At 32.6% G+C, this 26,759-nt stretch overlaps 1 protein-coding gene and 1 long non-coding RNA gene across 6 annotated transcripts in view; both read right to left on the bottom strand.

Moving 5' to 3' along the window:
- LOC100644772 (probable G-protein coupled receptor CG31760) overlaps positions 1-26,759 on the bottom strand; it is a 70,277-nt gene that overhangs the window by 9,490 nt on the left and 34,028 nt on the right. For 4 of the 5 annotated variants that reach the window (XM_012313072.3, XM_012313074.3, XM_012313073.3 and 1 more), the window contains exons 2-11: positions 25,226-25,383; positions 23,342-23,509; positions 16,440-16,644; positions 12,648-12,882; positions 2,853-2,987; positions 2,065-2,215; positions 1,650-1,794; positions 1,435-1,567; positions 1,020-1,173; positions 824-933 (exon numbers count right to left, since the gene is read on the bottom strand). In XM_012313072.3, the coding sequence (XP_012168462.1) occupies positions 824-933; positions 1,020-1,173; positions 1,435-1,567; positions 1,650-1,794; positions 2,065-2,215; positions 2,853-2,987; positions 12,648-12,882; positions 16,440-16,644; positions 23,342-23,488 (1,415 nt within the window). In that variant the 5' untranslated portion in view covers positions 23,489-23,509; positions 25,226-25,383. The remainder of the gene's footprint in view (positions 1-823; positions 934-1,019; positions 1,174-1,434; positions 1,568-1,649; positions 1,795-2,064; positions 2,216-2,852; positions 2,988-12,647; positions 12,883-16,439; positions 16,645-23,341; positions 23,510-25,225; positions 25,384-26,759) is intronic. The other variant, XM_012313076.3, reaches the window with a different exon arrangement.
- On the bottom strand, positions 8,274-12,641 carry LOC125385841. Its single transcript, XR_007225523.1, has 2 exons — positions 10,607-12,641; positions 8,274-10,257 (listed from the first exon to the last, which is right to left on the bottom strand). It is a non-coding gene; the product is annotated as an uncharacterized LOC125385841 (long non-coding RNA).

The following is a 26,759-nucleotide window of genomic DNA, read 5'->3' as shown; positions in this document are numbered from 1 at the left end:
CAACTATGATAAAATGTCCATTGAATTAAAAAAATTTACTTGTCTGAGAAAGAGAACGGTTTTTATATTTGTGTTCGTATAATCAAGGCATCAAGCCTCTGTATAACACTCGAGGAAAGAAACAAAAAGCGAACAGAAGCTAAATTTGAATTAAATTAACATTCACAAAATGATAAAGAGATTGATTCTGTTTCTAAAAGGAGTAAAACGGTATCGTTTCATTTTACTACTGGTTACTTCCATATCGTTTAATGTCTGATAATTATACATAATATTTTTGCGTATTAGTTACCTTTTATTACGTCGCAAATATTATTACTACTCTTTTCTTATTCTACTTCTCGATTGTCACAATGGATTTTAAATTCCAGTCACTTCGTTTTATTAGTCAAAAATAATACTTAACGTTCTCTGTTTGAAGTTCGCGAAAAAGATGAATAATGATGTTATTCTAATAATAATAATAATCCTAATAAAATCTGATAATTCTAATTCTCCTTAATTCTATTCTCTAAAGCAGTTGTCATCCTTCTATTATCTTCATGAAAACAGTTTTTGATCTTATCAGAATAATATTTTATTTTGCCGAATAAATTAGATTAATTAGTCTTGTACTGTTGTAAATTAGATTAATTAAAATTAGATTAATTAGTCTTGTACTGTTATAGATTATTCTACGTAGATTATAGATTAAACATACAATTAGTTCGAATATCCTTCGTAATATGTATACAGTATAGCTGCATAAAAGTGTTATTATGTGAGTAAGGTTGAAAATATTCTGCATAAATATCGCGGTAATTTCGAAGTTTGTACATCTTACCTCCAAGTTTTCATCAGCAGTGCAGTGTATGAAATGCAAAAGCCGAGATGTCTCGTCCATTTCGTGGCGATACAAGAATACATGTCCAAAACGGGAAATATTGCGGCCATCTAAATACACGAAAGAATATGAAAAATATTACATACGAGCGATGCGTTGGATATGTTTATGCATTTACGAGAAAGTGTATGCGTACTTCGAGATACATAATAGCACAACCCAAAAGCGTAATAGACAAAAATATCGGCGAAGCGACCTTGAACACTTTGAGCTTACGGTGTTGATACATATAGACCACTAGGATGATGGTACCAAACACACAGAAAATAGAGAACGATAGAAGAGAGATTCTGAAAACACATACACACGTGCAAACATGTTATTATCTGATAAACAAACATCTTAAAGAATCGTAAAATTCATTTACTTAATCTGAAAATGTGCCATTCCCCATTTTAATAAATAATTAAAGTATAACACGAGAATGTGTATCATTTTCATATTTCAATTGTACCTATGTATCCGAGAATAAGATCGATTATGTTGATAATTATAAAATGTTTGAGACAGATAGTCGAACGACAAATAGAAGTTTATGGTTACGTTCATACCGGAAGGGCCAGTTGTAGGTGGCTAAACAGGGTTCGGGTCCCTTGCACTTAGCACATCCTGGTGCACAACGTAAGCAGCGGAACACCGTTACGTACGCGTCGCTTATGTTCTCTTGCATTTCCTTCCAAGCAGCTATAAAATTAATGGTTTAGCTGAGCTACAAGTCTCGCTGATAACGCGTTTCTCGTAGGCGAGAGTTAAATTATCTACCAACCTTCGACGAGGATTCCATCAAAAACAGATTGATGTTGACTCGCGCTGTAATAACCTTTCCGACATTTGCATACATATGCACCTTTCGCCCAACCAGCACCGACACCGTTTTCATTTATACGATTATTTGGACTCTGATACTCACACTGTAAACCATACGAGGCATCAATTGCAACGAACCCTTTAAACTCGAGCGACTTAAACCACAACCTTAAAGAAGCTTCGATGCTATTCTGATAATGCGATATCTATTAAGCACTTCGAAAATTTCCGTTGTAACGTCTCCGACTGCATGATATTCAGAAAATGAATCACGATAACGGATAAAGACAATAAATGAAACGGGGAATGACTTGTAACGGTAGCTAGACACAGAGAGTTCTAAGAGACGCTAATTAGATGTAGGGAAGACTTACCTGTGTCGTGTCGGTATGACATTTGTGCGTGCCTTTAAAAGATGCTATTTGATTACTTAGAACTTCGTTCTCATTATTTAACGACGATGCATCACATTGATTTACTTCTAGCCCACTGATATCGATATCTACGCTTAAAAATTCTCGAATCCTTAAACAAGATATAATCTCATTAATATTTATCAACATAGCTGATCCACTTATTGAGTAAAGAGGATTAAAGGTCAGTCTGAAGGGCTGTCGATCGAAGATAATTTTCTTATCGAGCATTTTCAATAGAATATTGATGACATTAAATCATACATGCAACATATTTATACTATCTTCCTTACGTTATAATTCATACTTTTGTTAGTCGCTGTACAAGTGTATGATCAATGAAGTTGCAATTATTTACGAACGACGTTATATTTATGTTGGTTTAAAATAAGTTTTTAAAAACAGACGTACTGACATTGCTACGTAACGGTAACACCGATGTCGACCGCAAGTTTTAATTGTCTAAAAATGTACTTGAAAACAGTTAGAATGAATTAATTAATTACAATTAATTTTGCGACGTAAATGTAATGAAGTATACGAGTTCAACTCGAAATAAACAGGATTCAATTTTAATAACGATAATTAAAAAAATAATACTACATTTGCACGTAGTCGTTAAAAATTAATACGATCTTTAATCAAACGACAGAATTCAATTTAATTGCGAATAATGAAACGAAGTTTGATAAAAATCTAAATTATTAACGTGAAGGATTAAAAGTTAAGATAAATGACTGGATACGAACCCATGACGAGCGTCTGGTGGCCGTATGTTAACACTGTACGAAATCAACCAGCGATGACTTTTGCAGGAGAAATACGGGATGGTCCACCAACCCCTGTAGGATTCAATCGCCGGTGACTGCATGAATTTCGGTGACCTGGGATAACACGCAAACGCCACAAACCGCCATAGAAACTTCGATCTTTTTACGCACACGTATTTTGTGCAACGACCCCATTATTGTATATACATCTTATTCTTTCCTTCATCCCGTAGTCTTGGCACTTCACGGTCATCCGGTATATAATACGAACATTAAATTCCTAATCTCGAAATAATTGTCTGAATGTATCAACATTCCATTGCAAACGAGTGTATGCAAGTACTTGGATTGTAATAATTTGAAAGTAAAATAAATAAATAAACTTATACAACAACATATACAAGGTGTTACAGCTTATTTCTGTCAGCCTTTACCAATACGTTCTATAAGCGTAAACAGGAAAATAATTTTATATAAACGTATATTACATTGCTCGAAATTTTATTAAATAATTAAGAAATTGAATATAAAACACGGATGTAACAGACTTGTAGTTATGACATAAGTTAATTATTAACGAATGACGTTACCAGGTATTAATGGTCCATTTCAAAAGATTGCTCGTTCTGTTAAAAGTATAGGACCGAGAGTATGAAAAAGTTGAATTTATCATTCTACGAAGTTCATTTTGCTTAATCCCAGTCAGTCAGTGATCGATTCTTATCAGTTTAATCACACGTCTTAATTGTAATGTAGTATCGTGGCAAATTGCCTAAGAAATATCGCCATAAACAATATTGCGAGAAGGCCTAAGTGCTGTTAGGTCAAAAGGGCCTGGTAGTTTTACCGTGTGGTCGCCACCTGGACAGTCGAGTGGAGTAGTCGTGAGTTGAGAATCGAGTTGAGTAGTTGTGAGTTGAGAGTCGAGTTGTTAGGAGTCGAGAGTTGAGTTGCTGAGTTGTTATGAGTTGTAAACTATTAATTGTAAATTGTAAATTAACTATTTAGTTGGCTTAGTTATAGCACATTACTGTATTTAGTTCGCGTTAAATAACCATCGTTTCCTGTTTAATCCATTGTAAATAGATCTATCGATCAATAAACTTATCATATAGGATAGAAATCATTGGAAACCCTAATTTCTAATATTTCCAAATAAATAAAAAAATCCTATAGTAATATATTTTTGCATACTTTTTTCTTTAATTTCCCACACACGAAAGTCCAGCAGCCAAATCAAAAAAATTATTCCCTTCGTTTTTTATTCGTTTTCTATAATCTTTTATCGAAGCTTCGTGTAAAGTAACGTGTACGTACATAAAATCTTTTCTTGATCTTTCCAATAGAAAGTATTAACAAAATTTGAACGAAAAGAATTTTTCGAATTGGTAAAAGAAATACTCACATTCAACAGCATAATGGTTCCAATATTTTCAATATTTACAGAGAATACAAAAATATCTATAAAGAATTCCACCAAGTGAGTATTATGCTTGTCATATAAAATATCGTACCTAAGTGCTGCTATTAAAAAAACACAGCATTATATCCGCATTGCGAGTATATTTTTCTCCGTGGATTTGTGCAAAATCAACTGGATGTGACCGTTCGTGTTATTTCCAAACTGGAATTTTGATTTGTTGATCATCTACGACATTATAATAATAATTCAGGGAATAGTCCAGTGACTTTTCTACGAGATAATTTGGAAACAAATCTGTACACATACAGTGGCGTATATTATATGCTAATCCATTAACTTCATCGTTTGCTAGTACATTCATACGATTACGAAAATTTATAGCCATGGAACTGGAATGCAGAAGCTGATGAAAGAATGCCTCGTTGCAAAACAAGCGTATAAACAATTTTACGAGAAGTATTTCGTTTTTTAATCGTCCATGCGTCTCGAATTCCCGTTGTTTTATTTCGTATTGGCGATATTCGCGTGTACGGAACACTTGCCGTAATTACTGTCGAGCATTTTCGCAGGCGAATAGCTTTGTCATGTGAAGTTCGTAAACGATAGTAAATTGGAAGTGCCTTCTACAGGAAGTCCTCTATAAATAGGAACTACCGCGTGTATTTCCACGGTAATTGATCTTTGCAAGACAAGCGAGAAAGTACGGGTCGCACGAGATTGGCACACTATGTCCCATACCTATATGTATGTATCACGTGTGTAAAGAATGATTCGTACAACATCTCTTGATCCTCATCGCAGCCCCTAGTCTCTCGTCCTAAGAACGACAAGTTCGACCAAAATGTGCTTTTAAGAGAATAGTAATCGTTTCGGAAAGCGTCGCTCTAATTGCTCGAAGAGATTGGTCGGGTACGCGATAAAGGTAAAGTCATATAGGCGACGTTATTTTATTCAAGTTATGCGTCATGATTGCTTCATATATCTTTAAGGCTACTTCTTTGAGAAATTTCGAAGTTATCGATGTTCTATATGCCACGTAGAAGCATTGCTTGCGCGTAAAATTACAGTCGTTACGGTTATGCGCGCACCAGCGACAATTTATCGTTTACGAAGACAACGCGAATTTGACGACGTGATTGCATCAGGCACAGCTTTTTTGTTATTAGAAGAAGAAGAAATTGGACCCGCATAGCCTAAGAGGAGACTGAAAATGTGAACCTGTATAAATTTTATACGTGTAACCTGCGATAAACAACTTTTACAGTCTTGTCGGTTTTAATGTTTTTCTCAAGATAAAAGCCGTTTCATTAGTAATCGTTTAATTAGTAACTAAGTTACATAAAATTCTTCGTAATTGATCATCAGGAAAAGGGAAACTGTACGTGTATTTACACATTTTTCATAAGTGTATTTGCAACAATTGCTTTGTTTTATTATATTCGACGGTTAGTTTTACGATACAAGCTATTAATACCACGGCGCCGTACATGGGTGTATGTAATAAAAAACCTTTAACGATATACCGATAGCGTATTGATTATCGTAGAGTTCTGTTTTAGAGTTTATGTTCCCCTTCAAAATAAAGACCCTTGAATACAATGCACACGATATCTGTAATACGCAATGAACGAAATAAAAGAAAAAGTAAAATTGTTACTTAATGTGTAAAGAACCAGGTAGGACGCAGCAGAAGTGTCAATTGACAGATCTTGTAACACATCGAATAGTATAAATATAATGTATTAAAGTTACTTGTTCAACTACATTCATTTTATTTGCATTATTCGTATCGTAAGACCAATATCGCGTAATAATAAAATTCGCAATTCAATCGCTTATTTAAAAATTATTATTTATATATTATTTATTTCATTATTATTTATATATGTCGGAGATGTAGGGACATCAGGCCTTTCTTTTGGGAAGTTCCCCAATACTTGGGCTTGAGATGACACAACTGGTCGCCGGTCCACGGTTACGGGATGAATGTTTTTACCTAACAGAAGAAGTACCGATATTGAGGGACACACGCTGTATTAACAAACAAGCCCCGGCCAGAAGCAATGTCGGCTCTACGCGGGTCTGCCTAGTAACGGCGCTTGGAATTTTGTTGATATCCCCTGTCAATATGCAATTGACAAATGTGATCGTATCAGTCTTTTATTCTTGCGATCACCTTGGAGAGTTTACTGGTATCGTCTTGTGAGTCAGTCAGAAAGTAACCGAGCGTCACAGCTAACGTCACTTTGTGTTTCAAAATATATTCTATTGTACAAAGAGTTTTCCCCGTTGACCGTGGATTCGTTATTGAACCCAAGAACGTTGTCAATAGCATTCGTTAAACTTATTATTCGTTAAACTTTGTAAAAGTCATATTTATATTTGTAAATATAATCTCTGTTGAGCAAAACGATGGCTAATACAAATGAAGAATTATTACGCGCTCAAAATTCTAATGATAATCCGACGTATATATTACTATTCGTTGACTTCGTATTATTTTTTTTACACTGTATTACGTTGAAGATATTTTTAGTAAAATGATCATTAGAAATAAACAGAAGGATCAGAATTTTGTGAGCTTTCATTCTCGAGCAAAGGAAATCGTACTCGAAGAGATACAGATGTTGCGAATAGAAGTTATAAATAAAACGGTATAAACAAAACTGAAAGCCTCATTTACAATTAAGAGATTAAAAGGAAGTAATAAGGCAATAAGGTCATTAATTGCTCTTGATGAGAGGCATGTTATAGTTCACATAAAAATAAATTTGAAAGTTTGCCTAAAAACTTGCTACAGGTGTCGCGAAATAATACGACAAGAAAGTTCAGTGACAAAATATATGAAAAGTTGTACGAAAACTCGATTATTATGATTAGCACGAAAAAGAAAGAAATAGCATAAAAAGTATTTTACACCGCTTTAAAAGAAAGAGATAAATAGATTACAATTCGATTAAAGATGCGTAGATATAGATTTTACACCATAAAAAAAGATGTTTTTCGTCATTCAATTTAAAATAAAGTCAACATATATGCATTATATAAAAGATTTATAAATCTAAAGAATATCTAATAGTAAATTAAACGAAACTACTAATCGTAAAGAGGATAAAAGTTTAACCTCTTGCAGCTAAATGTGTTTTTCATGCAAATATATAACGATTTACCATTTAATACGATTCGATGCCAAGGGGTTAATAAGTTATTTATTCCATAAAAACATTTTAATTTTACGATATAGTATTTCGTTTCCTTTTTTGCTATCGTGTGTATAGAAATTCGAACAAAGTTGCATGATACTTATCGAAGAAAGTGTTTTATTTAATCCTGTGACTAGATTTAATTTTAATATAAACATTTTGACGGCACAGCTACCGGTAGTGTGTATTTTATCAAAACAAATTAGAATTTATACAACTTGTAATATATTTCTTGTACATCAAAAACATTATAAAAAATGTTTCTTTTATCAAATTTATGTAGTGATATAAGAGACGGTACACGGTGTTAATCGTTTAATTCTATTGGGAAAACATTATATTTTTTTACTATTCAATAAATTTGTTTAAATCATTGCTTAAATCAATTCATTAACAGAATTAAGAATAGTAGGATAACTGTCAATGGATTTGTCGTAGTAAATAACGAAGGAACTTCCACGAAATGTTCAATTTATAGTTTTTGACGTAACTTCGAGTCTCTTAACAAACATAAATCATTGATTTTTTATAAAGTTTCTTTTATGCATATTTTATGCTCTTATTTCTAATCTTATCGTGGCTATAGATGTATTTTACTTATGCTTGATGATAATTCGATAGAATATTTATATAATTTAACTCGATATACTCCATGTATGTAACAGATAGCATGTAAATTGTAAAATCATGAACATTGAAACATTCAGACAATATATCATTTGGATAAGCACTGTGATAATCACTTTGACAAGACCTAAAATTTTTCAAAACGTATCTCATTGTTGCGTATCGAGTTTCTATGACTTGACGCTCGTACAAGATGATGAAGGATGATGAATGATCGTGGAGCGCCTATGAAATGTTTATTTTCTTCTCGGTAGAACTGTTTCCAAATTAAAACATATTGCATATGTATACCTGTTTCTTGTCTAAATTTTACAACCAAAACACGATGTATGTAACAATACTGCATTGGCAATACTGTTCGTCATTTATAATCATCTTTTTATCCGTTCCTATATGTTAAAATCGGTTACTTTACCGAGAAGAGGTAACGAAAATCAAGTATGAAGGGCGAAGTGCAAAACAAAAATGTTTTGTGCTTGTGCGTGTGCGTGCGTGCAGGTTGATGCTTCTTAAAAAGCTATGTGCAAATGTGAATACATTATTTTTAAATAATGTTTTCGACGAATACTTAATATCTAATAAATAAGCATCGCATAAAGTCAGATTGCATTTGTTCGACTTAATAACATCAGACAAATTTTTATACGAACAACATGAATAATAATTAAAGAAGAATAAACCCATTCCAATAATCGGCTGTAATATTTACTTAAAAGAGAGGCAAAATATTCATTTTCAGTTACAATCAGCTCTTTTCGGAACAAATTGTATACTTTCGAACAATAGAATAACCTGTAATTTACGTCATAATTTGTTATTTAAAAATCATCATATTTAAAGTTGATAAATAAGAAAGAATTTATATTATGCTTTGCAAAAGTTTACGATTATTATGTTTAATTATGAATAATTATTATTACGTTTAGGAACAAGAAGAATATAAATGTTAGTGTCATAGGAAAAAACGATGCTTAATTCATCGTTCAAATATTGATCGCTGGAAATATTTTATACCAATAACGAAACGGACCTGGTTGTTACAAGAAGGAACGAGAATGACAATATTATCTCGATATATAGTGGCTCAGGAAAATATTCGAACATTTCTAGAATATGATCTATATGATACAAAATATTTTGAAAATTCATTGGCATTGTAACAAGACATGTGATTATATATACTAGTAAAATTTTAAACAGATCTGGAAAATTATATAGAAGTTATAAGATATGTATTTATTATTTGTACATCTCGCAAAAGAGAGAGAGAGAGAGAGAGAGAGAAGGAGGTAAAGAATCGCCAAAGAATTTCATTACAGTGATTTAGTTTACATTCAGTATATTTATAAGCTACAATACAGATATCCTTAGCATCAATTGTATATTTAGACAGTATACAATTTATGCCGTATACTAATTTTTCATTAACAGCAAATTTACAATAAATATCTTGTAACCTCCATATAGATTTTCGGATTGGTTTCAAATATTACTATTATAATCTCAATAGTCTTTCACAGGAGATTTCAAGGTGATGACAAGGTCGAATACACAAGAGTGTAGTAGATACGTATATCGCTGTCGATATAGTGCAATTTTTGTCTGAAATATTCTTTCGCGTGATTCATGTTTTTCGAAATATTTGAGCGGTTCGAGATAGACCGGGCACACTATATAGCAGAATTTATTTTGAATAAAGAAACATAAAAAACATGTTGTTAGAGGAAATAATGTTTGGTTAAAGTAAATTGGTATAAATAAACGATTGAATTAATATTTCTGATATGGAGTTCACGTTATACGATTACTTTCCCTTAATTTTGTTATAGATTATCGAATTACAAATAAAAAGTTGTGGAAAAATGTACGCAGTCTTTTGCACATATTCTATCAGTTTTTCATATTAAGTTTCAAGTGATGAAAAAATCAATGAAAGAAGCGGTATATAGAGAAAGCAGAGTGAAGAATTTACATTTCAATGGAGATTTTTAGAACACAGTTTTATGACAACAATTTTGTGACAGAGTTTGAGAGTAAATTTCTCGACTGGAGATGAAACTGAAAGGTACAGTGTCGAGCAAAAGTTTCCAGTTATATGAATCTCTCATTTTACATTTCTTGAAAACGATTTCTAAAATAAATAGTAGATATTATTGGATATTACCAAAAAGGAAAAAAGAAGAGAAAGAAATATTATTTTAGATTTTAAACTTTCACGTTTATCAAATTACATGTTTGTGATTCTTCGGGATTCGATTGTGTTTTTAATACACTGTAGCACGTCGCACTGTGTTTCGACGTTTCGTGTACATTTCAGTTTATTTCTTCGGGGCAGACCTGAAACTCGGTTTAGGTTAACCGTCAGTTTCATGTCTGCAAATTGGAACAGAGCGTAGTATTTTACTAAAAACATTGTCGAAACCCGAAAAATATATGGCAATACAAATGTCAAACAAAAAATATTATTTCCACTTACTTACGAGATTGTTAAATTACATTGTTCGAAAATTTCGATCCACTTCATTTCACAGCAGAAATCTGTACTTTATCTTATGACATAAATTTGACATATTTTATTTACAAAATTATTATTAATACTCTGTAGCCGTATTCTGTGCATTGACATCAGCATGACTAATCATCAATTGATCTTAAAACAAAGTATATGCTCTCAATTTTATTTAAATCTGAGATAAAACTAACATCGAGTTTAAAACCCTTAAGTGTATAAAAATGTTAGCAGATAATTATATTTATATTGATAATTATTATCGTTACTATGTTGAAAGACGCAATCTTTTGTCGTCAGTCTTCCTATGTATACAGTAAAATATTATCTGAAATAATTCTATATATTAAATCATACACGGTTTCCTTAATCTTAGCGAACTTATCAAACTGACTTCACCAGCTTCTGTCACACCGTGTTTTACTTTCTAATACGTCGTTCCTTCTACCAACTGTATGTAGCTTCCCCCTTAATTTTCGAAACAATTGAACTTCAATTCGTTCGTGAAAGTGCTACTCTTCCAATCTTCAGGTTCAATGAAACTGTTCTTGTTATCGTGACAAACCTTCTCTATTTGAAAAGTTCAATCGTGGTAATTTCTGGAATTACAAATAATTTGATACAAAGAACATTTTAGGCCAAGATTTTCTACGATGGAATTCCATTTATATAAATTTTATTTGACATAAAATAAATACGAACGAAATTTTACTAGCTCCCAATTCACTGAACTTTATCTGAGCTATAATCTGAACCGCTGCCGAGTGTCGATCCATTTATATGAACGTCTAACAATAAAATAGTAAACAGTAAGGGTCGCGCATTATATGACACATTCTCACGCTTCGATACTAGTTTGCAACATTATTATGTATTTAAGAGCAAATGTGTCACGAGCAAACATGAACTCCTATTATAGTTGAATAAAAAATCATAGGTGGTGGGGAAAAATAGGTGGACTCCTATTATACGACGACCTGGTTATCCAGTTGCTGGGTACCAGTTCAGGTTGTATAACAGACAGAAAGAAAAAGGACGAGAATGCTGGTCATTTCAACGATACGCTTTAATAAAAGTGATCGAGAAATACTCATAATATAAAAATGAAAAATTTTTAATCTTAGCAGTTCAATCTTGGAAAATTAATTCGATTGGAAATTTATCGAGCGAACTTGGAAGCTCGTGTGAACAAGTTTAAATGTTCGAACAACGTAGGATTATTCAAAGTCGTACGTGAGAAATGCAGTATATGGTACATCTGTCAAACTTTATTTCTGAATTAAAGTGTTCTCGTTGCTGAGCTGCTGTTATCAGTGCAAAAGACATAACTGAAGAATATTTGTAATTATCTGAGAAATAAAATATATCAAATTTATCATGTCGTAAAATTCGTATAAAGCGACAAATTATAGCTATTGCAAAAAACAAGAGATCAAAATCTTTCGGATAGGGTATTTTACCAATTTCGTAATATCATATTTTTCTATCTGTTCTGTTTCATTTGCCACGCCTATATCCATTGTTAATCAAAGTCCGTTCCTCGATAGAAAAGACCTATGCACGACGTATGTACGTATTACATACGTATTGAAGCTTTATTTCGCAATCTGAGATTTTTATAATTGTGATATTCTGAACACAATTGCGAACTAGGAAACGTATTCTTCCCAAATGTATAAAAAATTTATAATCCTTATGAATAAGCGATGCTTTATTTGAAACAACGTATTTTAGTTAACATTGCTTCGTAAAAGTCGTGGAATCGATTTATTTTGATACATTTAAGGGTATAAATGGTGAAAGGTATAAACGCCTAGGAGAAACTAATCGTACGCTGACTATACTGTTCAAAATTGTCTAAATTTTTTCGAGTAGTTTCGATCTAAAAGAATTGGAAATTTCATAAACGATTGGAAATATAAAAGCAATGATAGCGCAATTGATACATGCAAAACATGCATTTTTATCGAAGTGCGTGAGGATTTGAAATTCATACAGTAGGCAAATCGAACCTCAGTTCTGTGGTGGCACCCGCGTTTTCAAACCATGGCAAATTTGGATCCGGTATAGATCCTGGCTCAAGTCCGTGACTCTCGACCTTGAACGGTTCTCCGACGCTTCCTGGGCTTCTTTCCAACCAGACTGCGCTAATCACCGCACCCGTGGACGTATTTAGTGCGATCACCCTCGTTTCTACGGCGTCGTTCACTGACATCAGCAATGATTTTGCTAACACATCTAAAAGCACTGACATCACAACGAATTATAAGATAGGAAAATCAGGTATATATCGATTGCTTGAATTGCTATAAGCCATTAACTTCTACGTTATTTGTGCAATAGTTTGGTTTAGAGAAACCAAAGTATTAATTGTGACACATTTTATGCGAGCTACTTTCGAAAGCTTTCGAAAAATGTAACTAACCGTTTAACAAATCCTTAAATACAACATAAAGCGAAGTTGACCTTCAAGTATCCAAAATTCCTTCATTCATAAAAAAAGAAAAAAAAAATGTGGGCACAGCACGTGATGTAATTTATTCCTCATAACTTCTTCGCCTTAAGAATTCGTTTAATTAAAATATCAATGATGTGATCAGCTTTAAGATTATGCGACAAACGTGTAATTACGGATTTCTTTCAAAAAAATATAGAAAAGAATGATAATAATATTAGCTTCTAGCGTTGTTACACGAACAGAATAAAAACAAGTGTTATAAAAAAACATCTCTGTATAATATATTATCCGAGCAAGGTTTTTTAATTCTATCGTCATTGAAACGATTGTTATTCGATTCGATCGTAAGTAGAATTACGACAGAGACACGAATAATATCGTTACAGAATTTAACTACGAAGAGTAAATCTATAAAATTTCGAGAAAGTGTATTTTTGTAACTGTAGTTGTGGATTTATTAAAAACTTTATAGATTCATTTTAAAATCAATCCATGCCCAGAGTTAAAATCAGTCCAACCATATAGAGGGTAGTCAATGTATTTCGATGGTATGCATATTCTCGTTACCATTTCAGCCGATGGAATTCGATTAGGTGCTGATATACCAGGCTCCGTATAAATTGAACTGTTGACAATGCGGCCCGTCATCGTGCTCGGTTTATTGGGCAAATCGATTTTACGCTTCTCTCGTAGATTGTCGATTCAAAATTCAATAACGACAAGAAAGTGTTCCCATATTTTGAAATGTCAAACCATTATGTCCTTTTTTCTTCTAATTCTTATGTACGAGAAGAAATTTTAGAGAAAGATGTTTCATGCGTTATAAAATAAAAGAAGGAATTTTTATTGTTTAGTTTCCTTGGTTTGTCAGAGTTTGTTCCATAATACTGAGAAATATTACACGTGCGAATATTATTCATTAAGTATTATAGTTATCTCATTTTAAGAGAGTTACATCCTCTAGAATATTAAAAGAAGAATGTTCTTATACTTTTATATATAGTCTATACAAATATATAACACGCACCTGTAAAATAATTTTTCCAAATTTGAGAATCTAAGTATTTCACAAATTTTTGGATAAGCGACGCAGCATGAAATGTTGAGATTCGACGACTAATATTTAATCTATATTATTAACAATCTAATATAATATTATTTAAACTAGTTTAAAGACATTTATTCGAAGAAATGAACTCAAAACTTATACAAAATAGACAATATTATCAGTATAGTTATAGCATTGATTGTTGAATGTAAGCAGGACTATCGTGAATTCGCTTTTGGTGCTTCTTACGAGATTTACGATTTGACCAAAACATTGCTATGGTGTTCTATTTGTTTCAACAGCACATACGTATTAGCACTTCGTTTACATTATGCTATTTACGAGTTAATTTAAAAAATTGCTACTTTTGAAGAACAATTTTCGGTTTAAGCTCAACGTGTAAAGCGTTGAGTTCGTCTTAAGGGAAAGGATTAAATATTTGTATAGGATATGCGCTTCCTTCGTCTACAAATAGCAATAGAGACGTAATGTAAGAATTTTCGAAGCATACATCCGGTTGTAACAGTACAATGATAGAAGTGTCAGACCCAGAGGATATTCCGCATCGTTGCTCGCATTCAACTCGCATAAATACGAGCATCGCCTCTAACCCTTCACAAGTGAAAACGCGCTACAGGCGATTAGATATCAGACATTCTAATTAGTAACTCTCTTTTGAGACAGCAACACAAAGATTGTCAACCACTAATTCCTAGCCGAGTTAGTTAAACTTTTGCACATGAATGGAGACGTAGGAAATTTCTTTCGATTTAACAAATCATAGTTAATTAGTAATTTGAAAAGTTCGTTGTGTACGCGCCTTCTAGTGTATCAACTATTTATCGGTAAATTGTTTATCACTATTCAACATGTATGTACTCTTATTACAATTTCTTCGCCTTAACATTTTCAGGGTAATTGTTCCAAAAGATAGATTAGATATTACCTTGCATGTAAATACTTCCAAGGTTTAAATATCACGAAAAGTCGACCGTGTGTCGTAACAACGCGTACAGTACTTGAAAATCTATTGTGAAATGTTACGATCAAACTCCATTTGTCTGAATCGATTGGGAAACAAAGAATTCAGGTATATATAGTAAGGGTTCGTGTTCAGATAAGTGACAGGAGAAGACAGGAGTTCATTTGATCGGACATTAACTAAAATTTCAAATTTCATTCCACTAAATGGAGTTACGATAAATGGGATTTTATTATAGCCGTCACTGTCTGTACGAGTGATTAAAGTGACATAAAAGATGTATTCTTTGAGAATTGTTTTAATACTTTAGATACGAAATGCTAGCTGTTTATTGTCTTCATTTATGTTGGAATAGTGGGAGAAGGAAACGGTGTGTTATCTGCTATTTAAGACTTCGACAGTCTTCTGCTCGATAAGTTTGTTCGTTATAATTGGCATCGGTAAAATTTTTACAATATTATATACTTCTTCAAAATACACGCACAGTTGAAAGGTTAACGAATATTTGAAAGATAATCTGTTGCAACATAATTTATTTTATTCATTGGCCGATTATGTTTGTTAATAATACTTCTTTTAATGTCTTTCTCAGAAAGTGTAAATTGTAGAGAAAATATATAATAGCGATAAGTTTACCAAAATAACAGAACAGAGAATGTATTGAATATTCTATGAGTCCATGACACTTTACATTCTTCTTGTGCCATTGAGATTGACAATTTTACAACGATTATTGTTTATTTGACTTAAATGATTTAGCTGATCCTGAGATTGTCGGTGATTAACGTCTCCAGGACATTATTGGCGATAGGTTGAGTTTTAAGTGACTGTAATAAATTGTTTGCATTATGATCACTATGTTTTTACATAAAATAATCAATTCGCTGTATGATCGTTACAATCATATAACTTATTCTATTTTGATTTCACCGGAAAATCAGAAATCTTGGTTTAACCCCAACACTATCATTAGATGATAATATTCTTTTACTTGATTCAATTGATTATGAAATTGAATTCCGATAAGATAATTCTTTAAAAACATATTGGATTCCTCATTTATTCCAATTATCGATATTAATAATGTACTCTTTTTATAGTTGATAATATTCGATGTAAATATTAGATAAAGTTGATAGAGTTTAGTATTATACATTAAAAGAGTAACTAACCTTGTAACTAAAAAGATAGTAATATTATGTACCCTATAATTATTATTTATCATTGTTGCTTCAATTTTTTTAAAGTGATTGTAACTTAAATCTTACATAGAATGTTTCACTGTAAGTTTCTAGCAATTATTATTAGTAACTCACCATTGTGCCTTGATACTCCGATAGTGCCAAGATTTTGGAGCATCAGGGCTGTCATGTCAGCTTTTTGACGTGCTGTATCGTAACGTCGAGGATCAAGTGCTACGATAGCTGGCAAGGATTTAAAACCAGCTGTCGTGGCACAATCTTCACCCAGCGATCCAGTCGATGCCGCCTCTATCACGTCCAGAGCTTCTTCGATACCCGCCTTTCAATTAACACAATTTATGTATCGCATTAATTAATTAATCAGAATTTAAAACGAAGCGACATCTTGCTACAAACTTAAATATTTTTCTTTTCCTCCTTCAACATTGTAATTATTGTATGTTTTCACTCTTTAATAAATTAATTCACATAAATATGAACAACTTTCACACGATGTGTTTTCATAAATTTAATACAATCGGTGATAAATAAATTTTACAAGTATTTTTCAATACGTAAGCAAGTAAATTATTTATAAATATATACGTACATTTCATAAGAAATTATGTACAGTAACATAATGAGTACAATAACAAATATTTGTTTTAGAATATAACCTGCATTCCAAATTGAATGATTAATGGTATCGTCCAATACAATTTCGATACTATATATTACGCAACCGTATTACGCAAAATTAAGTACGAGGAATTCTCTTTTCTTAAAATGTAAATGATTTTCTTTGTTCCCTTAGGCTGCAATTGTATTCCTGTAATTGTATCATATATATTCATGCATGAATAAAAATATAATACATAATTATATATTAATATTTAAGCAAATCCGTAGTATGCGCACGCAAGTTGAACAGTTGTCGAAAAAATAACTAGGAGCGTAATTGCTTGAGTAATAAATGAATTTGAAAGAAATAAACGAAATGAGTGAAAATTCTGAAATTAATGATCCGAAAGTATATTAGTCCTTATCGCGAATTTTTTTACACAGAAGTAAATTGCGATTAGTGAGATATAATATAGACCTAATCTCAACTTATCAGACTCGATACATAAAGCGATATTAATGTTCCATCGTGTCCTTAATTTCGCAATGAATCAAACACTGATAATAATAACATAGTTTGTAGTTTTGTAAACTAAAAAGTCCAAATCTATTTGATTAAAATAAGAAAAAGGGCACATCCTGTTCTATCTATGAGACATAACAAACTTTCTTTGATTAAGGCTTTTACATCTCTTCGGATATCTAAAATTCTTCACATTCTTAAGACTCTTAATTAATACTTAATAATCCTTAACACTTAAGTAAACGTAACACACAAAGACAACGATAGAAGAAGTCTCTACGTAGAAAGACCCTTTATCTACTTCTCCTGTTCTCATTTCTATTCCCATATCGCATCCGTTCACACGGTAACACGTGACTCGCATACTGCCTTCATATTTCTCTGTGTAGTAGGACACGCGTAGAAGATTATCCATTTTTACGAATGTTACAAGCCCAATTCAAATACAATTAAATTCAACAAAATCAGTAAATGCTTCGCTTTCGGATGTCCGATTTTAAGCAACCGAAACCTCGTATTGTAATTATTGCGACGAGGCGTCCAGGAGACTCCTTATATTCTCCTCTCTGGTAGCTGATCGGTAGATACTCCAGCCGCTCTCTCCTCCAGAGTGTGACTCAAGTGATAATACTCATTTGTCACAATATTATGTGTCTCGCGTACGTCCAGAATCTACTCGTACTCCTCCTCTTGGATAATCCAGTTGTTCTCTTTATTCCGGCGGATGAAGCAATTCTCTCTGTGCATTCTCAAGCGTCCAGGTGAACCCACGTACTCTCTTTATTGAGTTTATCAGGCGACTAGTGATCAATCGTTTTCCACTCTTTAGTCTTTCCACGCTTATCACAATATTATGTATTTCGCGTACGTTCAGACAGTCCGATGGTGCTCCTTCCCTGGAAGGCGACTACCGAATAATTCAGCCGCTGTTTCCATTTCAAGGGTCGAGCCAGGTAGTCGTCTCTGTGCATTTTTAGTAAGTTTTAGGCGATCGCTACCCGGTCGTTTTCTCCTCCAAAGAGTGAGCCAAGCGATAACAGCCGTACATTTCTGTAAAGACGTGCGAAAGCTAAGCTTTGTATCTCTAACTCTGATGGGTGGCTGATGGTAATATCTCGTTCTCTGCCAACAGGAAAGACATTCTCTACAGCATGGAATGTGGCGTCCGGTGTCGCGACAGCGATAGTTATTTCCAGTTGTTGCTTGTCAACAAGTCGTGTTATTATGCAGGCATCCAAGCGGAACCATGCGAGCTAGAACCGTCTTGAGATTTCTGTCGCGTCTCGTTAAATGGGAGAAAACAACTGTTCCTCTCATCGACGGCCGTTAAACTTGTAATTTACAAACTACCTGAGCAGAGCTGAAGGTTATGCCAGCGACTCGGCTTAGCTGCCTACTCAGCAAAACCGCTTTGCGCGAGATACAGCCGAAGCAAACCTGAGCAAGTTCCGTAGTCTAAAGATTACAGACTCCGATAAATATTAGAAATATATACATCCCGTACACAGCGTTTGTTGCATTTACGAATTCCCTGAGAGGTACGTCTCAGCGGAGAAATACGTTGAAGTAATCCACACCGAACGCATCGAAAGGATTGAAGTTGCACTTGGTAATAAAGAACGAAAAACGGAAAGAGAAAAGGTCAAACAGAGAGAGAAAGAGAGAGAGAGAGAGAGAGAGGGAGAGAAAGATCAGCGATAAAGTGGTACTCCTGAGGACGAGTGGAGTGTTTGTGCCAGAGAATGTAAGAAAGTATGGAAAGGAGGAAACTGAACATCTTGTAATAGGTATACCTCGATTTGTTCATTTATCAGAGCATAATTTTACTTACTTCTGCTACAGAGATTTCTATTTCATCTATACTAAAATTTGCCTTTACAAACGGATATACGCGAATATGAAACTGTTTTTCATATTTATGCAAATCTTAGAACATTAGTAGCTAATACATATGTATATTTTTTTTATTATTATATATGTGTGTCTAATGAAATTATTAGATCGATGCATATGAAATATCTTTTTTTCCAGAATTTACATTTAACGAACCAACTATTCCTTGTCGTCAACTGTTATCAATCGCATTTGCAACATACGCGTACCAAATGCTAGCTAGATTTATAATAGAAAGAATATATTGTCACATCAGATATTATGATTCAGAATAATCGTTTAACTTTTTTGTATATGGCAGAAAATTTAGGCAGATAAATTTAGCAAACATAAATTGCAATATATTAAATAGGATAATTCAATGTCGATTCGTAAAATTGAAACCTGTTCACTTGGATTTAAATTCGAATTCCAAATACTAAATATTAACTGCTATACGTATCTCTTCTCTATGAAAAACACTAAAAATAGCCCTTTTTTTTATTCAAATAAAAATGCTGTGTAAATTTGCAACAAAAATTAATCCATTGTTAGAAAAAATTGTAGTACTTTAGAATTTGATTATGCTAACTAACTTAAAAATTTAAAAGCCAATTTTATGTAGATCGTGGTTTTCCCTTGTGCGATGTGAACAGGATGGATGAGGGTTATTAGTTAGCCGAGGGTGTTAGGTGATAGCTCTTGTCTACCCTATCTCTATTGTAGCATTCCTTACAGGGAGAGCGTTTGGTTTATTCCATCAAGAGGTAGAACTATATTCTAAGAGTAAAAATGAGAAAAAAAGTCTGTAGAAGTATACTTTGTTTAAAAACACCTACAAAAAATATAAGAAATAATAACAAATTTAGTTTTTATTCGAAACAACGTTGTATTAAATATTTATTTTAGTTCCAAAAACTTAATCTATCATATTACGAACTTTCTGCTTGTTCTTTTTTTCATTTCAATGCATGCATTACCAATTTTTACTTAGTACACTTTCCACAAAGAAAAATTTAGTGTCGTAATATCAATTGTTAGTTTTACTTATGGAACATATTAGAACTTGCAGTTACTCTGTAGTTTAAAAGAAGATAATATACCTTTAATAATATTTTATAGCTCTAACTCTTAACGAATATTGAATATTTGTATAATATTTGATTAAATTATTATTTTATCTCCACAAAATTTCTAAATGTTAAAGAGCATTTGTCTGATGCTGGTATAATTTCAATGACTTGTAATGTAACTACTAACAGACTTTGATTATATCACTATCGTATATATCTCTCTGAATTTCAAGAAAATGAATGTTTGGTTGAACGCATTGAACTGTAATAATTCTGAATTTTGATAAGATTATGACTTTTCTAACAAAATTTATTTCTAACGAACGTTAGTTTTTAATTTTACACGCTATTATTAAATAAACAATTAATAACACAGTTACTTGCAATATTTTCATTCTCACGATTATCGATTCCTCTCCAACCGACACAAGGCACAACTTACGCGCATTGTGAGTTAATTTGAAACTCAGCCGAAGCGCCATAAGCTTGTTGAAATGTTGTCAGATGAATATTGGTTTCGCTGTTCAGTCGAGGATGTGTAGCCCTAATCAATTGGAACATCTAGGAAGTCAACTAGGATATGTTACATGGGAAGAACCTTTGCTCCTACTAGCCCCTGTTTGACCCTAGACTAATTAACGCAAACACATCGATTCGGGGGCATCGGCCTCCTTTCGTGTAGTCGTAGTCGATTCGAGCTATGGGAAAGGACGTTCAAATAAAATTACGTTTACTCTGAGTATAGAATTACGTCGTATAATATAATCGCTTCTTTCAGGCGACTGCAAATTTATTCGTTTTCGCGCCGTAATTTTAGTCCAATCTCTTCTCCACATTTGTGTTATTTTTCTTGACTCACTATTTTTGATAAATTTCAACACTCCAATTCCCATAGCTTAGGTCGCGATACAACATCTATTTGTTAACTTCTACTTCTATCGATATACAGTAACAAATTTCGAGGGTTTATTTCGACATATAAAGTGTACGTACTTCTTTTGCTATTACAAATTCCAAACTTTTTTAGCGAACAGCGGAAGATTTTAATTCTGCAGAAGGGAAATAAGCAAGTTGGTATAAACACTGGCCGAAAACACGAACGAACAAATTGCACGTATAACCGGTGGAAATAAAATGAATTGAACTTTCTGTACGCGCGTACGGATGATATTTATTGTACAAAATAGTCGGGAAACCTCATATCGTCGCTTTCTTTTTGTCACTTAAAGTTAATCAAATATTTGCAAGAACACGCCATGAAAGCATTCGCTCGATATTTGCGCAATGAAAACAGTCGGAGCGTTTTTGAAGCGTCCGCAGAGCATTCGAGAATACCCGATTGGATCCACGAAACTGAATCCTCCAACGGATACGCGTTTCCACTTTTATTTTTTAATTTTGCTGGAGTGAGGAGAGAAAGAGCATTCATTCGCCTGATGCAAGCGCACCATTGCAACCAAAATTCACTTACGTGATCATACGTTACCCGTATGTATGTATAACGCAAGCGTGTATAGCAATAATCTCTTTAAAGCCAACTGTTTTATTTTATTCAAACGAACTCGAATCCATTCATCAGCAGCCATCGTATTTCAAATAAAAATGATATCTCGATTAGATAATTAATTACTTAATATTCGTTGTAAGCTCGTGTCGTAATTAAAGTAAAAATTAACCGAGACAGACACGTTGAGACAACAAGAATTTTGAATCTAATCACGAGTCAACATTTCCAGTTTTAATACAATTGCCAGGATCGATGTACATGATATAACTATTCGAAGAAAGTCACATTTTCCAGCTGAAATAAAAGCATGATTGCTATTCTATACTGTTGAATCGCTATCGCTAGTAGAGCAGAATTCTGCAATTATTGTGAAAAGTTGCCGCATCTTTCGCATTGTGAGGAGATTGACGTTCCGCAAATTCCTTTTTATACAGACCTATGTGCTAAGTGGAGTTAGAAGTCAGTAATCTTGTTAGTGACAGCTTGAATGCGCAAATCAATGGAATGGTAGATCGTTGGAAAATAGAACCTATCGAGCGCATTCTCCCCTCTGTAGTGAGATCTGGTAATTGCTGTTGTTTTCTGAAGATTATTTCTTGGAATTCGGTATCAAATTAAACGCTATATACTAAATTTAAGCAATTTGCAATTCATTTTAAATTACGGAAGTTCTTTTTTGTATTTTGTGTCAGTGGAATGAGGAACGAAGATAAGTTAATTCTAATGTACAAGCGTCCGTTTCGTAGTTTTAACGTTGAATGCCTTAACAACGTAGGGCATAAAGAAAATAACGAATATACAATATCAATTATTGAGTGCTGTTACAATAGATCTCTATTTGTTGTAACGCTCGTGTTCAGCGAACAGTATTTTATAAAAGAATAAAGCGTCATGTGTTTTATATTGTAGCCTTCTAAAGGCGGTTCTACAAAACCATTATAACATTTTGTCATCGCATTCACGTCATTCTAAATTATTAAATATAATAAAACCAAATACAAATTAAGATAAAAAAATACTTTTCAGTATTACGAGCCTTATTATACGTTGAATCGATTTGCTTAGAAATAACGCGAAAATAATAGAAAGATTCGAGAACTAAGAGATTCATGTGAATTAACAACTCGCTAGATGTTAGGTCAATGTTATATCTCACTTAGTACAGTGCCGGTCCGATATTATTTAACGATGTATTCAGATTCGAAATAGCCATTTGGTAATGCTTTGAGCAAAGGATCGTGAAAAAGAAGTATTTGTCGTTTAAAACATATAGAAGAACAAAGAACATGCAGCCTGTGAGAAAATATAGAATGTAGGGGGTAGAATGACGTAATATTTCAATGGCCTGTTAATTAATCACATTATGAAACATAAGAAAGTTTGTCCAAGTTAAACGAGAAGGCCACTGAAGGAGAAATTGAGAGACATTAAACTACTTTACCCTTTTCGTATCGAAAATCTCGCTGCTGGTAGTTGTAAAAAGAGACGGTACCGAGGTCGAGGTAGCCGTCGTTACAGTAACGTACGCCATCATTGTCATCGTCGTCATCGTCGCAGGAAACAGGGCCCAAAGCCAAGATTTGCCCATCCCGCGTACTGCTCATTTGTACTTTAAAACAAGTGCTTATCAATTTATTCTTTGTCGCTGTTCAGAAATAGTTACATATATGATGGAACGAAGGGCAACTGATAAACAGAGAATCAATATTTGTATTCTTGATGCTTAGTAGCAAGACATAACCATACACAACGTTGAACAATGTTAAGATAGACTATAAGTAGACTTTGGAAGCAATTTAGGGCTTTGTAACTATTGAGATACTACAAGTAGATTTCACTAACATAATTTAGCGAATCAAAATTATATATATTTCAATTAAACTAATAATAATTTCTGTATAAATGGCACGTATTCGATGATCGAGAAAATAATCTAGAATTTCTGAATTGAAGAAAACGTATTGATAATAATGTTACTAATTTGAGTTCACAGGTGTAACGATAACTCTGCTTCTTCGACATCGAAATACTCAAAAAGAGCTTCATTGGAAATTCTTTGACTTGTAAACAAGCGTATAAGGGTATTTACTTAAAACAGTAAAAGAGATGTAAATTGGTAAACAAAGAATATTTTCAGTTTACCATTGAACTTAATCATAGCAGACTATGATACAATTTCAGACATATTGATATGGATTATGTAAGCAAAAAGGTTTCCCAGCTCATATACTGGATAGAAATACAATTATTTTCTAACATAAGAGAACATATAGAGTTCACTTTGCAGATATCGGTAAAATTTATATTAACGAAATATAAATTTTCCATTACTATAAATCTGTCGATTTTATTTGATTAGGACGACTACATTTATTAAATTCGTTACAGTATGATTAACTCCTAGAATAAAATAGTAAACTTGTTAATTGTGCATACAAAGGAAGATATATAGTAATATAGAGTCGTGCTGATGATTTGGAACTGTAACAAATCTAACGATAAAAATAATATTTTAAGTGATACGTGTTGTACGATTACACATACATACGTAACTTAAGTGCATGTTACAGAAACGAATTTTCAAGTATGTTTATTCTATGTTACAATTTTAAGTATTTACTCATATGTTTGATTCAGGACTTCTGGCAAATTCTTTGAATGTTAGTAATTTCCAGTTGCTTTATCGTAATTACAGCTCTTCTAATGAATCCAAAATATTTTGAAGCATATTTACATTTCTGTGAGAGAAAGCTTCACGAAGCTTTTTAATTACTTATAGATATTAATAGAAATTAATTATAGATATTAATACAACTCTATATAACTCACCAAGTCAACTCTAATTCTTTTAATTAAAAAAAAATTCAAGTCGTTTGATCAATTTCGAATTCAAGTCGAAAATCAATTTCAAAGCAGTTACTCTGTTTTAAATCAGTCATAAGATGCCTAATCAGTCATCAGAGTAACTGTAGATTCAAGCTCCTTTTTACGCATAAAAAGCATTTGATACAATTACAAAAAATATAAGTAACTTTCGTCTGATTTTAATATTTATATCTGGCAATTTATTTTTCCTGTCCTTCTTAATTAAACATATTTGTAAATACGTTCTGCATGAATAAACAAACTTTGTAATTAAATGTATTACTCAAAATAATGGTAATAATATAATACAATAGATTAAAATCTGATACTTTGCACGATGTTTGATTGTAAAACTAAATCGTTCGCTTATTGTTAGCATATTTAAGTATTGCGATACAGAAACTAATATCTACCGAATTAAGTAAGAATATGGAAATTTCTGTTTCGTACAAAAACAAACCTTTTTCTTTTGCATTCAAGTGGTACCAAGTTTGAGCCCCGGATCCATGGGGCGTTCATCCACCCCCTCTGATTTCCTCGACATTCTCCTCGATGATTTTCTTAATCTTCTTTGATTACCTGCCACTTTCACCGATTGTTCATCACGAAGAGGTGGTTCTGTTAAACAGAAATTATTCGTTCATGCATTGTAACATTTATTTAACAAACACGATACGGCGATATCTAAGACAAGTCTATACATTGCTTACATTTATTAAAACGTTAGTTAAAATATTACAAAATATATAAATATTACATTTATTAAAATATTACAAATACTACAGAATACGTTAATGCTTAAGTAACAGAGTTTAGTAATTTAGCTAATTGGTTACGCTATTTATGATTTGTGACTTTTGCATGGAATCAACCAAATTCGGATTTGCTCAATGAGAGCTCGAAGATATAAAGTTCCACCGTTTATATCGAATTGCCATAAACCAGATTACTTTAGATCGTATATATACAAAATCACTGACTATTTTACGTATACACACGAGCATGGACGTCATTCAGATTGACAAAAATTTCATATCGATTTAGAAATTTGTTTAAAAATATCAAAAGTACCCTCTTCTGCGAAGTTATTGTGATATAAAAACCACTGAAAATAATTGTCATCCATGTTATCGGATGAAACCAAGTATTCTTTGATGAGATATTTGTTTTACATTTCGTATGAATGTAATTTGCAATATAAAATGTCTCGAATATATAAATATATATATTTTATTTTGCAGAGGAAAATATTTGTTTAAATTATCGATGCATATTTTCTCATTTTTACACGAATAATAATACATGTGATAGTCTCGAATTTAGTAGATTTTTAATATTTCCGTGTAATACGCCGTTCAGTGTTTCGGTGGTTTAATAATGTAGCCGAAACAAACAAATTGAAAATATAATTCTTCCCCTAGGGAAGGACATTATTTTTTTGCACGACATACTTTATGTTGTGGCAGAAGAGTTTTCCCTTTTGAAACACGGTTGTAATATCAACACCGTGCTCGCGGTGAAAATTATTTCAGTGTCGTGCTTCGTGCTAGAAGAGGCGCTAATTTAAATAAAGTAGTCCATGATGGGGTTCCTCGAGGGACTTCCTACAATTCGCCCAATGATATGATTGCGCGCCGTTATAAATTTCTTTTTCTACTTCTAGCCCCTGCATTTACGAAATAAGTTACCTTTTATTATACATCTATAATGGACCTCCAAATTATTTGACGGCTGTTTGTTCAAATAATTTGATGATTAAATTTGGTGTTAAAATTATATAATTATATAAATATTATACAACTATTCATATATAAATTGAAGAATGAATTGTTTTCTGTGACAAAAGTAATTATTTACTTGTTAACAGTATATACGATGAAATATTTACTGCTAAAAATATGGAGAACAAATAACCCATTTTGCTCGCGAAAACACTTTTTAATAAAGGAATATGCACGTGCATTTAAACATACTAATTATTATACAAAAGTTTT

This window comes from Bombus terrestris, chromosome 10 (assembly GCF_910591885.1).
Source record: "Bombus terrestris chromosome 10, iyBomTerr1.2, whole genome shotgun sequence".
NCBI classification, from domain to species: Eukaryota; Metazoa; Arthropoda; class Insecta; order Hymenoptera; family Apidae; genus Bombus; species Bombus terrestris.
The sequence above is the reverse complement of the archived record's forward strand: the minus strand, read 5'-3'. Positions and strand labels throughout refer to the sequence as shown.